The sequence below is a fragment of the Tetrahymena thermophila genome (assembly GCF_000189635.1).
Source record: "Tetrahymena thermophila SB210 genomic scaffold scf_8253904, whole genome shotgun sequence".
In the NCBI taxonomy this organism is placed as follows: Eukaryota; Ciliophora; class Oligohymenophorea; order Hymenostomatida; family Tetrahymenidae; genus Tetrahymena; species Tetrahymena thermophila.
In genome coordinates, this window is record NW_002475971.1 from 258,496 (window position 1) to 274,829 (window position 16,334).

General features: G+C 25.2%; 5 protein-coding genes across 5 annotated transcripts; 4 read left to right on the plus strand and 1 right to left on the minus strand. All coding sequences in view use genetic code 6, as the record gives it.

The window, feature by feature from the left end:
• Positions 1-471: 471 nt before the first annotated feature.
• On the minus strand, positions 472-1,368 carry TTHERM_00726450 (carrier protein; the record flags this gene model as incomplete). The annotated part of the gene is made up of 1 exon (XM_001027167.2): positions 472-1,368. One exon carries the CDS (start codon positions 1,366-1,368, stop codon positions 472-474), a length of 897 nt encoding a protein of 298 aa, XP_001027167.2.
• Positions 1,369-1,909: 541 nt separating this feature from the next.
• Positions 1,910-3,860, plus strand: TTHERM_00726460 (poly(ADP-ribose) polymerase family WGR domain protein; the record flags this gene model as incomplete). Its single annotated transcript, XM_001027168.2, has 2 exons — positions 1,910-1,937; positions 2,278-3,860. The coding sequence occupies 2 exons, from the start codon at positions 1,910-1,912 to the stop codon at positions 3,858-3,860; spliced, it is 1,611 nt and encodes a 536-aa protein (XP_001027168.2).
• A 756-nt stretch (positions 3,861-4,616) lies between these two features.
• On the plus strand, positions 4,617-6,523 carry TTHERM_00726470 (poly(ADP-ribose) polymerase family WGR domain protein; the record flags this gene model as incomplete). The annotated part of the gene is made up of 2 exons (XM_001027169.3): positions 4,617-4,887; positions 4,947-6,523. 2 exons carry the CDS (start codon positions 4,617-4,619, stop codon positions 6,521-6,523), a joined length of 1,848 nt encoding a protein of 615 aa, XP_001027169.3.
• Positions 6,524-7,590: 1,067 nt separating this feature from the next.
• TTHERM_00726480 (Serine/Threonine kinase domain protein) lies at positions 7,591-12,225 on the plus strand (the record flags this gene model as incomplete). Its single annotated transcript, XM_001027170.3, has 8 exons — positions 7,591-7,716; positions 7,916-8,111; positions 8,264-8,403; positions 8,692-9,547; positions 9,598-9,960; positions 10,015-10,075; positions 10,169-11,024; positions 11,077-12,225. The coding sequence occupies 8 exons, from the start codon at positions 7,591-7,593 to the stop codon at positions 12,223-12,225; spliced, it is 3,747 nt and encodes a 1,248-aa protein (XP_001027170.2).
• Positions 12,226-13,047: 822 nt separating this feature from the next.
• TTHERM_00726490 (hypothetical protein) lies at positions 13,048-15,419 on the plus strand (the record flags this gene model as incomplete). Its single annotated transcript, XM_001027171.1, has 3 exons — positions 13,048-13,854; positions 13,909-14,025; positions 14,130-15,419. The coding sequence occupies 3 exons, from the start codon at positions 13,048-13,050 to the stop codon at positions 15,417-15,419; spliced, it is 2,214 nt and encodes a 737-aa protein (XP_001027171.1).
• Between the last annotated feature and the right edge of the window lie 915 nt (positions 15,420-16,334).

Consider the following 16,334-nt stretch of genomic DNA (forward strand, 5'->3'; position numbering starts at 1 on the left):
CAAATAATTAAATAAATTCTTTAATAAGTTTTGTTTTTGTATTTTGGTCTTAATCATTTGTAGTTGAACTATTACTTTTATGATTTGGTTAATGTTTTATTAATTTTAGATTAAAATTTCTGAAGGCCTATTAATTAAATAAAGAAAACTAAAAATCTTTTATTTGGATTAATTGAAATTTTTGATGAGAATTTTACTGATAATATAAATTGAAGGAAGAATATTTAAATAAATTTTTAATTTTTTAATTTTAAACAAGCTCTTTAAAAGAATTGATTATTTTATTTGTATTATTATTGGATAATTATTATAATTATTTAACTATTTTTATATTTTATTTATTAAAAGTATTTGACATCATATAATCATTTCTTACTTCTAGTTTTCAACTATTAATTTTTAAACTGCTTGCTGTACAAAACTAAACTACACTTTTAGTTATTTGAAGATTTTAATTTAAATTAACTAAGGTCAATATTGAGGATATTTCTTCTTTTATTTCAATAACTCATATATACCCCATGATATACCTGTGTTTATAGGCTTACGAACTAATCTTGGAATCAAACCATTAAAAAAACCTTTACTTCCTTCTAGCATATATATTTATGAAAAACCATTTAACAGACCTGTGTATCTATAAATAGAGGGCAGATTGTTATCCTAAATCATCATTCTGTTTCTAACTACTTCAAAGGGTTAACTAAGTATTACCCCTAAAATACCTGCTGTGTATGGAGCAACAAAAGTATTTCCTTAAAATATTTAGTTCTCATCAAACACTTGCTTCAAAAATTAGAAGGTGGTATACTAAAATACAGAAAAAGAAAGTTCACGAGAAATCACACCATTTAATCCTCTAAAATATCCTTTTTCTGCAATAATCATTTTTATTTCTTTAAATAATGATGTATTTTTATTAACAACAACTAATTCCAGTCTTGTTTTTAAAACTATTAGAGGGCAAGTAATCACAATTGCTATTACTTTACTTATTCCTGCTATAAAAGCTGTTTTTATATATTTAGGAGTTTAATTCTGATTCAGTTTTTCATTTTTTTTAGTTATATCATTCAACTCCTCAAGTATTTAGCTATATATTGAAAATCCTAGAGCTTAACGAAAAAATCCTACTGATGCACCTCTAAAAAAGTTTAATATACCCTTTTTATTTTACAAATAAATCTCTTTAGAAGCTGCATAAAATGATTAAAGAGAGTTTCCTTTTTCAATTATTTATGTTTTGTTAGGATTGCATACTTGCTGAGTTTTTATCACTTCAAATGGTTAGGTAAATACTGAAGCTGAACCTCCGCTAACTATGCTATATAATATTTTCTATTTTCTATCTTATTAACTCAAGCTCATCAAAGATATTAATTTTATTTAACAAAAGTTGTTACTTACTTTAGTTAGGAATTTTATGCTGTTTTTTTTTAGTCTAAACCTAATTAAAATAGTGTTGTTAATTTTTGTCAAAAAATACAAAATTTTTCAGCAAATCAAAAAATCATCATTAATTCAAAATATTTGTTCTTTTTTGTCAAAATAGCTTTTAATTTTTATCTATTACTGAAATTTATAGAAAATTTCTAGAAAAGCATGTAAATTTTATAAAATATTATGGTTTATTTATGTTAAAAGATAAAATAAACTCTTTCATTTAAAACAATAAAAAATACAAAATATTCTTAAATTATTTTTAGATTAAAAGAGCACCATCAATCAAATCATAGAAAAATGAACTTTAATCTTAAAAATAATTAGAATTTAATCTCTTGTTTTTGATCGAACAGAAAGATTAATAAAATATTAATATTATATAAAAAGGCTTAGAAAATTCAAAGTGATATAATAAAATTAAAAAAATTAAATATTTTTATATCAAAAAGTAAAAAGAACTTTCTAAATGTCAGATTAGTCTTCTAATAATTCAGGTAAAACTATTTTTAAAACATTTCAAACTTAAAATTTAAATATTTTAAAATAAAAATATGAATTCATACTCAAACTCTATTTCAAAAATTCAAATTTGATTTAGTTAAATAGATAATAAATTTAATTCATATATGACTAGTTTTTATTTTCCTTTTTTTTCTTGAATATTCTTAAATTTTCTAAAGAATATTTAATTTATCTGTCAAAAATTATAATTAAAATATCAAATCTCTCATCAAAAAATACAAATATTAATTTAATATATTACCTACCTATTTTGTTTTAATATTGACTCTTACTACAAAAATGTTATTTAATTCATATTATTATATATTTCAGGCAATAATGATTAGATTGGTAATAGTTAGCCTGTTACAAAAGATGATAAACATAATACTAATGTTGGCTCTAATACTAACATAGATGGAACTAATCCTATAAACAAATCTACTACTGATAATATAAAAAAACAAATAATTTAAGGGGTAGCTCCTGTTGATGAATTTTGTCCTTAAAAAGGAGTTGAAGTATACTATGATAAAGATAAAATATATTCAGCTAAACTAAATCAAGCAAATATGACAAAAAATAACAACAAATTTTATGTAATTTAAATACTTAAGGGTAAGATAAACGAATTTTTTGTGTTTAGTCGATGGGGAAGAGTTGGATTTTAAGGTTAAAGTTCTTTAAAAGGCCCTTATAATTTATAACGTGCCATTTAAGAATACAATTAAAAATTGTTAGAAAAAACAACAGTTAAAGATTATCGTATTCTAGATATGGACTATGGACATGATGATATTTTATAAAATTTAGAAGAAAAAATGAAAAAAGATACTGATACATGCTAATTACCTAAACAAGTTATAAGTCTTATGAGTTTAATTTTTGATATGAATATGTTTAATAACTAAATGAAAGAAATTGGATATGATGCAAAAAAGATGCCTCTTGGTAAACTATCTAAAGATAATATAAACAAGGCTTATGGTATTCTTAAAGATCTTTATGATGAAGTAGAAAAATAAGACAAGGATATAGTAAAAATAGCAACAATGTGCAATGATTTTTACTCTTACATTCCTCATGATTTTGGATTTAAAAAAATGTAGGATCAAATACTTGATAGCACACAAAAAGTTAAAGAAAAATTAGAAATGATCGATTCTATTTAAAATATATAAATAGCAACTAAAATTTTAGAGGACTAATCTTAAGGTTAAAATGGAAATGCAGTTAACTTAATTCAATCCTAATATGAAAAGCTCAATTGTTCAATTACTCCTTTGAAGGATGAAAAAATTTACCAAACTATAAAAACGTATCTTGATAATACTCACTCTTATATTCATGATAGATATACATTAGAAATTGAAGATATTTTCGAGGTAGAAAGATAAGGAGAAAAAGAGAGGTACATGAAATAGCTAAATAACAAAATGCTCCTTTGGCACGGTTCACGATTGACAAATTATGTTGGAATTTTATCTCAAGGTCTTCGTATTGCTCCTCCTGAAGCTCCTGCTAATGGTTATATGTTTGGAAAAGGAGTTTATTTTGCTGATATGTGTAGTAAATCTGCTAATTATTGTTAAGCTAATAAGCTTAACAATACTGGCTTAATGTTTCTTTGTGAAGTAGCTCTAGGAAATACAAATGACTTAATCTCAGCAGGCTACAATGCTTCTAAATTACCCTATGGTAAATATAGTGTTAGAGCTTTAGGTTAAATAGCTCCTCCAAAAAATTCTTATATAAACATTTATGATGATGTAACAGTTCCTATAGGTAAAGGTCAGGTTAGAGATTATAAAAATAGACTTAAAACTCCATTACTGCATAATGAATATATTGTTTATAATGTAAAGTAAATAATGCTAAAATACCTTTTAAGATTGAAATTTAATTTTAAAAGATGAAAGAAAAAAACATATTTGTATATTTATTTTTAAATTTATGAAATTGTAATATTTGAAAATTTTAAATTTGTTTAAATTAAAAATTTTAAATTATTATGAAATAAGGACTTCTTTAATTTACGTTTAATTAAACAACTAAAATAATCATTACAAATAAAAAATCAAAATCTATTTTAGATTTCAAAATTAAATTAAATATCTTTTGTAAATAAATAATTCTTAGTATATTTAAATATAATTAGTCAAAGTAAATGGAGGAGGGTCTTAAATTTGATATACTTACAACCTTATTATAAATTTTGGAAATAGTATTCATTTTTTTCTATTTTTAAATTACTTTATTTGAAATTGCACCCCTCCTCCATATGTAGATTTTTTAAGGATAAAATTATTTTATATATTTATGTAGGTTCATTATTTTATATTTCAATTTTTACTTCAGTATGGCAACAATTTTAAACTTGTTTAATAAATAAATAATTTATATTTTGCTTTTTTTATTAATTTCATGCCATATATTTGTTAGAAAAAATAAAAATTTTAAGTTTTCAATATTAGATCATAAAACGTTTAATATGTTCTTCAATATGCGTACTTACTTTTATTTTTGATTACCTACACCTACTTCTGATAAACTTCTATCAAAGATATTAGCGGGTAAATCAAAAGTTAAATTTTTTAATAAAAAATGCAATTATTTATAATAATTAAAATAAAAATTTTATAAATATCATCTATAAATTCAAAACATACAGAATGTCTACAAGATAAACAAGAGGCTAAAAAAAAGCCGAAGAAGACAAAAAGAATGGAGTTGATTCTAAACCCAAACAAACTAAAGACGATAGTGAATCTGAAGAAGATGAGCCTAAGGCCAAAAGAGCTCCAAGAGGAGCTGCTGCAAAAAAGGCAGCTGAAAAAAAGAAAGAAAAAGAAGAGCAGTAATAAAAAAACAACAAAAAGGATGATGATGAAGATGAAAAAGACAAAGATACCAAGACAAAAAAAGCATCAAAGGCAGCAAAAAGTAAATAGATAATAAATTATTAGATTAAAAAAGTAATTTACTTTATTTTTATAATTTAGGTGTTGATACTAAAGATGATAAAAAGCCTGATGACAAGAAAGATACTAAAGCAGATGATCCTGATACTTCTAAAAAATAAAATACAGGCGATGATGCTGCTGATACTAGTAATATCAAAAAAGAAATAATTGAAGGAGCAGCTCCAGTTGATGAACACTGTCCTAGAAAAGATGTTGAAGTTTATTATACCAAGAATAAAATATACTCAGCTAAACTTAATTAGGCTAACATGAGCAACAACAATAACAAATTTTATATTATTTAAGTGCTCAAAGTGAAAGGAAAAGATTAATATTATCACTATAACCGTTGGGGTAGAGTAGGTGTTCCTGGGTAAAATTCTTGTAGGGGTCCCTTTACAGCTGAATAAGCTTGTTAAGAATACGAAAATAAGCTAAAAGATAAAACTAAAAAAGGAGAATATCGTGTCCTTGATATGGATTACGGTTAAGATGCCACTTTAGATGAATTAGATGATGTTATGAAAAAAGATGCTGAAACTTGTAAACTACCCAAAGAAGTTATTAGCCTTATTTCTTTAATTTTTGATATGAAAATGATCAATAACTAAATGAAAGAAATTGGTTATGATGTTAAGAAAATGCCTCTTGGTAAGCTCTCTAAAGAAAATATTAATAAAGCTTATGGTATGCTTAAATAACTTTATGAAGAAGTAGAAAAACCCAAAAAGAACAAAGATAAAATTGAAGAATTATGTAATGAGTTTTATTCATACATTCCACATGATTTTGGCTTTAAAAAAATGGCTTCATTTATACTTGATGATGCTAAAAAAGTAAAAGAAAAATTAGAAATGATTGAATCAATTTAGAATATCTAAATTGCAACTAAGTTAATTGAAGATAAAAAGCAAGGAAAAGATGGCTAGTAAATTAATTAAATTCAATCTAATTATGAAAAGCTCAAATGCAAAATTGAACCTGTTAAAGATTAAAAAGTTCGTAAAATTATTGAAGACTATCTCAAGAATACTCATGCATCTACTCACAACTAATATGGCTTAACAATTGATGAGATTTTTGAAGTAGAAAGAGAAGGCGAAAATGATCGCTACTTGAAGGATATCAAAAATAAAATGCTTCTTTGGCATGGTTCTCGTCTTACAAATTTTGTTGGTATATTGTCTTAAGGTCTACGTATTGCTCCTCCAGAAGCTCCTGTTACTGGTTATATGTTTGGTAAAGGTGTCTATTTTGCTGATATGTGTAGTAAATCTGCCAATTATTGTTTCACAAATAAAGCAAATAATACAGGTTTAATGCTACTCTGTGAAGTCGCTTTAGGTGAGATGAATGATAAGTACTATGCAGATTACTATGCCTCTAACTTACCTGCTGGTAAGCACAGTACTAGAGGTAGAGGTAAAACAGCCCCTCCTGAGAGCTCGTATGTTACTATTTATGATGACGTATAAGTTCCTGTTGGTAAGGGCGAACCTTAAGTTTTTCCTAATGGTTAATATGGTTCATTGCTATACAATGAATTTATTGTTTATGATATCAGATAAATCAAGGTAAAATATCTGTTAAGATTAACATTCAATTATAAATATTGATAATGTAAAATATATTTTTGAAATAACGAGATTTTTTGTTTTGTAAATTATAGATAGAAAGAAGGATAAATAGATTTATTTTTCAAATTTATTTCATATACATGCCAAATAATTTTTAAAATTAATTTTATTATTTTTAATTTATTTTTATTAAAATTATTTTAATAGATTAAATTTTTATTTTTTAATTAAATAAATAAAAATGGAGGTTTTTAATAGTTTTTTTTACATTTAATAATAAAATAATGTTTTTTTTTTAAATATTCTGATTTTTATACATTTAATTTATTAAATATTAAAATACCTACTGACTTGATTTTTAAATAAACTAAAATAAATAAAGAATTTTAAATCATTTAAAAAAAATTTTTGTATTAAAATTAAATTTTTAAATTAAAAGTGGCAAAGTAAAATTTGCTAGTTTAAATAAATACTTTATTTTTTATTTTTTTAGATTTATTTTTCAATAAAAGTAGATAAGCTATATAAACAAACACATATATTTATAAATAACAAATGAAATACTATGTAATTAATTTATTTTATGTAAAAAAAATTAAATCAATCAACTATTTCTAACTAAATTTAAATCCTAAATTTTTGATTATGTCTACGGTTATAATGTAGAAGAGTTTTCATTTTATATTGTATATATAGAAGTTAGCAGTGTATCTAATTGCGTAAGCTAAAACAGTCAAATATTTCATTAAATATTGAAAGATGATAGTTTGAAGAAAATTTTAAATTTTGATAAAGCCATTAATTAAATAAATAAATAACTATATCTTGAAAATAAAAAGAAAAACTTAAATATTGAATAGAATGAAATCTGTATGAATGAATGAATGATTAAATAAATATGTATGAATAAAGCCTGATATTTAATGAATTATTAGTATTGTATTTTTTTCAAATAAAAAAGATAATAAATATAATACAATAAAGGAGATTTTATTATTTAACTAAGAATATTGAAAAAATTATTAAGAAAGAATAAGAAGAAACTTTAACAAATTAAAAGTTTAATTCAAATAATATTTTGAAAAGTAAAAAGGAGTTAAGATACCATGAATAATTACCATATTTACGAAGAAATAGGAAGAGGCAAATATTCTGTTGTATATAAGGGGAGAAAGAAAAAATCCATAGAGTATATGGCTGTCAAATCACTTGAAAAATCTAGAAGAAACAAGGTTAATTATTTTATTTTAACAATATTTTCTACTTCAGTTTTTTCTTAAGCTTTATTAAAAAAGGTTAATTATTATATCAAAAAGTTAGAGCATTAAATATTTTTCATATAGCCTACCATTCCATGAAATTTAATTTAAAATTGAAATTATTTTATATTTTATAAGCAAAAGTTAATGTTTTTATTTTATGATGTTTTAGGTTTTAAATGAAGTTAAGATATTCCATTCTCTCAACCACCCAAATATTATGAGATTTTATAACTGGTATGAGACAAGAAATCACTTATGGGTTATTTTTGAATATTGTCCAGGTGGTGATCTTTAAACTTTAATAGAGTAGGATAAAAAACTCCCTGAGTAGCTTGTCAAGAGTTTTTCTAAAGATTTAGCAGCAGGTAATTTATTTTGATTTAAAGAATATAAAAAGCTAATTATAATAATAGATTTTAGGTTATTATGATTCAAATTAAGCTTATAAGTAATTAGTCTTAAATTAAAATAGTTTATCAAAGCGAAATAAAAACATTTTCATAATCATAAAAAATAGGTTTATAGTATTTGCATTCAAAAGGAATTATTTACTGTGATTTAAAACCATCTAATATTCTCTTAAATGAATTTGGTTAGCTTAAAATATGCGACTTTGGTCTTTCCCGTAGGATAATAGATATGATAACAGCAGATGAGGTAAACAGCATTATAATTTTAAAGCAGATTATATATAGAGCAAATTAACAAACACATCTGAGTTAACTTTTATCAATTTTTATTATAAATTTATAAAAAATTTATTATCTTCTTTTTACTTGTTAATGACATAAAAATAAAATTTCAGTTAAATTTTTTTGTTTGGACTTAGTTAGAGTAATTTTTTTATTCAAAATACTTATCTAATAAAAATCAGTCTACTTATGATTAAGCATTAAGCAAATTAAATTATTGTTTAAATCTAAATTAACTAATAATGTTAAATAGGGCAAAGAAACTGTTAAGAAAGGATCGCCTTGTTATATGGCACCAGAGTTATTTCAAGATGATGGTGTTTATAGTTTTTAAGCAGATTTTTGGGCTTTAGGATGTGTTATGTATGAATTAGCAACAGGAAAACCTCCCTTTGTATCAAAAAGCTTTTAAGATTTAGTCGATTAAATTCTTAACTAAGAAGTTTAGAAAGTATCTGGATTTTCAAATGAATTTAATGATCTTATTGAAAAATTGCTCTAAAAAAACCCTATAAAAAGAATAACATGGGATTCACTTATCTTACACCCATTTTGGAGCGGCCTTTAAAAATTATAATAAACTGATATTCCTTAATAGCCACATTTTGATTAATGGCTGGCAAACTATAATAAGTAAATAGGTGCACTCACTTCATAATAATAATAATATTAGGTATTGTAAAATTAGCAAAATCCAAGCTCATAAACTCCTAAAAATGTAAATGTTATGAGATTAAGCTTGAATATTCAAAAAAATCTGAAAAAGGAGCTAAGCGACTAATATGTAGTTGTTACAAAAGATGTAGAACTTAATAACAGGAATTAAACTATAAATATGGGCGGAAGAGATGATGAAGAGGACGAGGAATAAGATTACGAGAACAACAATGGATATAATATACAAAATGCAGAAGAAGATAACAAAAGAAATATAGATATTGACTCATAATTCCACTCAAAATAACCAGTAGATACGCCAATTCATGATGCAAGAAATAAAAATTAATACAATTAAAATTAAGTTGCAAATGCTGGTCTTTCATAAAATTTAGTTCCAGTAAATGAGCTCTTTACACATCTAAGTGACAATGCCGTTAAACCTATTATTGGTAAATTTTTAATTATACTCTCTAAATATAAGTAAATTTATCTTTAACAGGTAATAAGGAAATAGAAAAGACTGCTACCGAAAGTTTTAAAAAGGAATAGTTGCCATTTTAGTGCTTTATGGCTGATGAAGTGTAGTAAGGAATAGAGTCACCTTCTATAGAGACTCATTTTGAAAACATTTTCAATTCTTTAGTTTAAGCTCACACTGATAAATTTAATATTCTTTGCTACTTTGAAACTATTGTATAAAACTCCCAAGTAGCTAACAGGTTAATAAACTCTGCATTTATGAATCTCCTTTTGAAGCTATTAAAAACAGTTAAATAAACATAAACAAAGATTAAAATTGGAAGCATCTTAGGTTTGTTAATTCGTCATGCTACAGTTATAGACAACGAACTCAGTTAGCAAGGTAAATAAATTTATCATCTTGAATAAAATTTTAATTAATTTAAAAATTATTTAGGTATCCCTTAGATATTAATTGAAACAGTTAAGATAGAAAAATCAGAAAAAGTTAAAAGAAGGTAAAATTTTAGAAAATAGATAAATTATTTATTTTTCAATTCATTTAAAAAATATAAATAAATTTATATATGAACTGTTAATTTTTAATTTAGATGCATGGCTGCTCTTGGCGAGTATTTATTTTATGGAGCAACTTAAATGGATGAAGATCCTACAAATTCTTGCTGGTAAATACAAGGCTTCGTTTTACAATTTTTAATAAAAGTATTGAAATCAGAAAACGAAGATGAATTAGTTAAGTATTATGCATGTAAGACTATTGAAAATATCACAGCTTAAAGTGTAGAAACAGGTTAATAATTTGCTAATCCTGAAACATGCTTAGCTATGGCTGGTCTATACTTGTCAAGCACAAACGAAGGTCTTAAATAGAGTGCTATGATATCTCTATAACATATGACTATGCTAAATAACTCTTTAACTGATGTTGTTTTAAATAGCTTAGGGAAAGTATAAGGAATTAAAGATATTCTAAGAGATGGATCAAATAGAGTTTAATAAGCATTACTTACCATAACTAATCTATAAATCCTTATTAGCGAAACAGAGCTAACTTAAAGTTTATTGAACGATCTTCAATTTATTGAAAGTATCACACATTTATTAGATAATTAGAGCTTGGTGGTAAGAGGAAAAGTTATTTTAACTATCTTCTTAATTATCAAAGTGAACACCAAAGCTTTAGTCTTGTTGGCTTAAACTAAATTCTTTACCGCATTGGAAAAGATAAGTAGAGATAGCTAAACATATGTCCAACAATGCTTTGCTAACCTAAAATTGCACTTAGAAGAAATGATAGGAATTATACTATAAGTAATTTTAGATGAAGTTACAAGAATATCAAGAGGTGAAGTTGCTAACAACAATAACACTTCTGCATACTACTAATAAAATCAAGAATACAGTTCTGTCGTTCCAACATTAACAGGAAATCTTTAGTATTTACAAGTAAAATATTAATTTTTAGTAAAATATTAATAAATTAAAATAAAAAATTTAGGTATTGCTTTAGTATGCAAATTGCAATCAATTGAATCAAAGCTTATTCCAATTAAATTATCTTTAAACTCTATTTTAACTTCTTAATTTTGCTAAAGATTTACAAACAGAAGTCAAATCAGTATTAATTAACTTATATGAAGTACTCCTTACTAACACAAAGGCTGTGCATTAAAATTCAGATTATTTCTTAAACAATGTAGTACCAAAGTTACTGGAATAGCTAAAAGCATAAATAGACTAATCAAATAAAGAAAATAAGAATACAGATATGAAATTTAATTATTTAAAGTTATTAAATGACATATTAAGTCCTTTTTTCAACGCTGATACAAATGGAAGCAGTCAAATTAATAGAATGCATGATTACTTTACTAAAGCCTTTGTAAATGAACTACTTGTACAATTATTAATTCCTTCTGAATCAGAGTAAGTTTAAATGATGGCACTTAAACTATTTAACTTGTTAGTTGAAAGCTAACCCAAGCATTATATTAATATTATCAAATAAAATATGATCATTGGAAATATTATTTAACAATTTACCTTGAATCCTTCCCGTATTACTCTAAAATTAATTGCTAAAGTAACCTAATGTTCAACCCTACAAGAAATTAGCAGTTATAAAATTGCATAAGAGAGTGTTAAATTATTTACAAATCATATTGCAAAATAATAAGATAGTGCAGAAGATTTGGTTGACATATTTTTAAATATAACAACTAAACTTGTAGGTGGTCTTAATTTGGATAAACCAATATTAAATGATTAGCGTGTCGATAATATATACGATTATTTACTGCAAGCTTATGATATAGGTTTTTCTTTGCTAAATTCAATAGATTTTAGCTTAAGTGAAAAAATTGGAATGTTTATTATTCATATAATCTACCTTTATGGTAAATAAGACTCTCATAAAATATTTAAGCAAGATTACATTCTTAGTATAATTTAAACTATAAATTAATATCACATGGTTAATACTATGATGCGCCGTAACACTCGTGTATTAAATTGGATTATCTAACTTATACCATAAGCAAGAGACTTAAAAGAAAGTATCATATTTGCTCTTGATCGTTTAAAAAATACTGATGATTCTAAAATCAGTGTTAACATATCTGAAATAAAGATAGCTCTTTCGAAATGAGGATACTTTGTCAACAGTTTCTTACAAACAAGCTCATTCTTATAAATATAGTTAGTTATAAGACAAAAAATATTTAAGAAATAAATTAAATAAAAGCTGAATTCAATTCAATATATAATATAATAATTAGCTCCAATTTTTTAATAAATATACAACAAATTAAAAAGTTATTAAAATTTGAGTATCATTTGTAAATGTCCAAACAAATAAACAAATAGAATAATTTTTATTCATATCTAAATCAGTCAATATATAAAATCAAAGACATTACTTTAAAGCAAAATTAAAAAGGTTGGCTAATTTATTTGTTTATGAGAGAATATAACTTAAAAATATGAAAAGATTTATGATGTGCTTTGCTATTACTGGAAAACTTAAAACAAATCAAAACTACTCCTAAATATATCATATTTCTTATCAAAAAAAATCTAAGTGAATTCATTATTATTTACAAACTAAAATGAAAATTTTGATCGTATTTATATACTCTAATAAATCAATATTGTAAGTATTTTTATCAATTATTGCTAACCTATTTTTTAAAATTTTTTAAAAACTTTCTAAAAATTTAAAATTAAATTTTAATAAAATATTTTTCTAAATTATATCAGTAAATACTTTTTATTTTTTAAGTTTTGATTTATTAACGCACTTTATTAATTTCTTAAAAATAATTTAAAAAATTTGAATATAAAAAAATAAATAAATTAATAAAATCACTTTTTTCTGTTTAATTTGTTTGCAAAAAATATTTATTTGAAATTTTGATTTTTAGTTAATAGTTTTTATAAAAGTGAAAAGAGAGATAATTTACAAATTAAAATGGAGAACTAAAATCTATTAAATGAATTCGAAAAGCTCTAATAGGAAATAGAGAACATCAACAAGTATTTCAATTAGTTAATAGAAAAAGAATAAAAAATGAGAATCGTGCTATAGAATTAGTAGATTCTAAATGCCAAACATAAATATAATGCAGATTTGCTTTAGAAGCCATTATATTAGTAAATGATAGGAATCTCAGCTCCTGAAAAGAGTGGCCATTAGCATGAATATCCAAATGGATTAAATATACCTCCAGCTAATCCAAATAGAATTCCTTAAAATCACGAAGAAGAGAACAAATAATAATAGCCTGCAGGCTAATAAGGACTTGATTAAAATTTTATGGGAATGAATGGAATTTAGGGACCTCAACCAACATTTGGAAACGACTATTAATCTTAAATGGATGGTATTTCTTAAAATCCTAATTAATAGAATCAACTTGATTAGACATAACGCCATATTACAAATAAGCCTTCATTGTCTCAAGAATAGTTATTAATTATGCAATAATAAATGAACTAATTTCCTTAAGAGTTTTATGGCTTTTAAGTTGTTAATGGGACTTTATAAGTAAGCAATCCTTAATAAGCAAGTTAGTTAGTTGAAATGATGTTCAGCTCCCAATAAGGATAATTAATTTTATAAAATAGCAAATAAGTTATGCAAACAGTAGAAAAAGCTATTGCAGAAAAAGAAGCATAATTCAAAAAATAATTGTAAACATAATTTGCTGAGTTCTAATAAAAGTACTTAAAAAATAACAGCACTTAAGAGTTAAAAAACACAATAACTTAAAAAGAGGTATTATTTTGATTATATGCTTATTTTTTATAATTCTATTTTTTTTATTTTAAGGAAGAAATCAAAAGGATCAACCAAAGTATGGCTACTCTAAAAGAGTAAGTAAAAGAAAAATCTGCAGAAATAGAATTGTGGAAGTCAAAAGCAATTAATTTGAATAAAACTAATCAAGTAAAAATTTTTTCTTAGCTTTTAAATAAATATATGGAATATTAGATTAAAGGCAAAGATTTGAAATTATAATATTTTGAATAAACTTATTTCATTAAATAAAGAATGGAAACACAACTACTTTGGTTTATGATTAAGAAATCAAAAAACTTTCTTTAGTAATTTTGAATTAACAGAAAGAGATAGACGAATGGAAATCTAAAGCAATGAATGGTGGAATCGCTAATACATTAGATGGTACTACTAATATGCCTGCAGCTTCAGGAAGTGAAAGAATAGCTTAATAAAGAGCACTTTTACTTTTCATTGAAGTTGAAAGACTTAAAAAAATAATAGAAAAATATAAGGAAATGACTGATGTAAATTTAGATGGCACAAATGCTGTTAATAATGTAGGAGGTAAAAAAAGAAGCATTTTTACTGATAACAACAGAATCTTTGGATTTTAATCAAATAATCTAAACTTAACCAATAATGATGATCCTGACATTCAAAATCTTAGAAGATTACTTGAATCAAAAATATAAGAAGTAGATGAATGGAGAATGAAATTTGCGAAATTAGCTGAAAAAGCATAAGAACGTGATTAGCTAGAATCAGAAGTTTACCGCTTAAAGTAAGCTTTAGAAGATACACTTGCAAATGGAGGCGTTTATAGATCTCATGGACACACTAGCGATAGTGATAAGGTTAATATGTTACAGATAGAATTGCAAAAAGCAGCTTCTGCTCTCAAAGATAAAATAGCAGAAAATGAGATGCTAAGAATGAATTAATTAAATATGAATTAAACACTTAAAAATACAAATGTTTAAGTCTAATAATTTACATCTGATGCTTAAGGTAAGAATTAATAACTAACTGGTGAATTGGGTAAACTAACTAATGTTTTAAAGGATAAATTAAAATAAAATGAAGAGCTTAGAGGCTACATGATGAAGTTGGAGTAAATGATAAAAGAGAAATAATACGAAAATTAATAGCTTATATAAAGAATGCAACAAATGTAAAATTTAATGCTAGATAAATAATAGTTTAGTTAGAAAGTATAGCAATACGAAACCACTATTCATAATATGAGAGACGAATTTGAAAAAGTTCAAAACTTAGTCAAAGATAAAGTTAAAGAAAATGAATTATTAAAATAAAACTTATAGCGTTTGTAGCAACTTTAAAACAATAGAGAGGCTTTTGAAAACGAAGTAAGAAAGATTTAATAAGCTCTAGAAATAAAAGCTCGTGAATGTGAAGAATGGAAATTAAGGTGCAAGGCTATTGAACAGAAATTATAGCAAGCTGCTTAAATAGAGGCAAGGGCAAAAGATTCAGAGTATAAACTACGTAATTTAATATAAGAAATTTCTATTCTTCCTCATAAAATATCTAAAATGTGAAATAATTTAAAAGTTAAATATTTATATAAAACATGAATATTCTTCATATAAATTTCTTAATTTTTATCTAATTTTATTAAAATTTGTTGCTATTAATTTTTAAGAAAATGTGTGTTTAGATATTTTTATTTTGATTAAAAGAAAGAAATTGATATAAAAATAAATTTTATGGCTTAAATCAATTTTTTTAAAAATTTTTTTATTTGGTTTTATGTATTTAAGGGATTCTTTTTATATGAAGGAGAAGAATAAAAATTGTTTTTATGAGATTAAATGTTACAAAAAATTTATATTTATTAATACATTTCAAAAAATAAATTTTTATTTTTGATTGGTTTTATTTAAAATGTTATTTTAAAATTAATTTATTTGCTTTTAATTTGATAATTTACAAAATAAATTGTTTGGGGTTGGGGTTGGGGTTGGGGTTGGGGTTGGGGTTGGGGTAGGGGTTGGGGTTGGGGTTGGGGTTGGGGTTGGGGTTGGGGTTGGGGTTGGGGTTGGGGTTGGGGTTGGGGTTGGGGTTGGGGTTGGGGTTGGGGTTGGGGTTGGGGTTGGGGTTGGGGTTGGGGTTGGGGTTGGGGTTGGGGTTGGGGTTGGGGTTGGGGTTGGGGTTGGGGTTGGGGTTGGGGTTGGGGTTGGGGTTGGGGTTGGGGTTGGGGTTGGGGTTGGGGTTGGGGTTGGGGTTGGGGTTGGGGTTGGGGTTGGGGTTGGGGTTGGGGTTGGGGTTGGGGTTGGGGTTGGGGTTGGGGTTGGGGTTGGGGTTGGGGTTGGGGTTGGGGTTGGGGTTGGGGTTGGGGTTGGGGTTGGGGTTGGGGTTGGGGTTGGGGTTGGGGTTGGGGTTGGGGTTGGGGTTGGGGTTGGGGTTGGGGTTGGGGTTGGGGTTGGGGTTGGGGTTGGGGTTGGGGTTGGGGT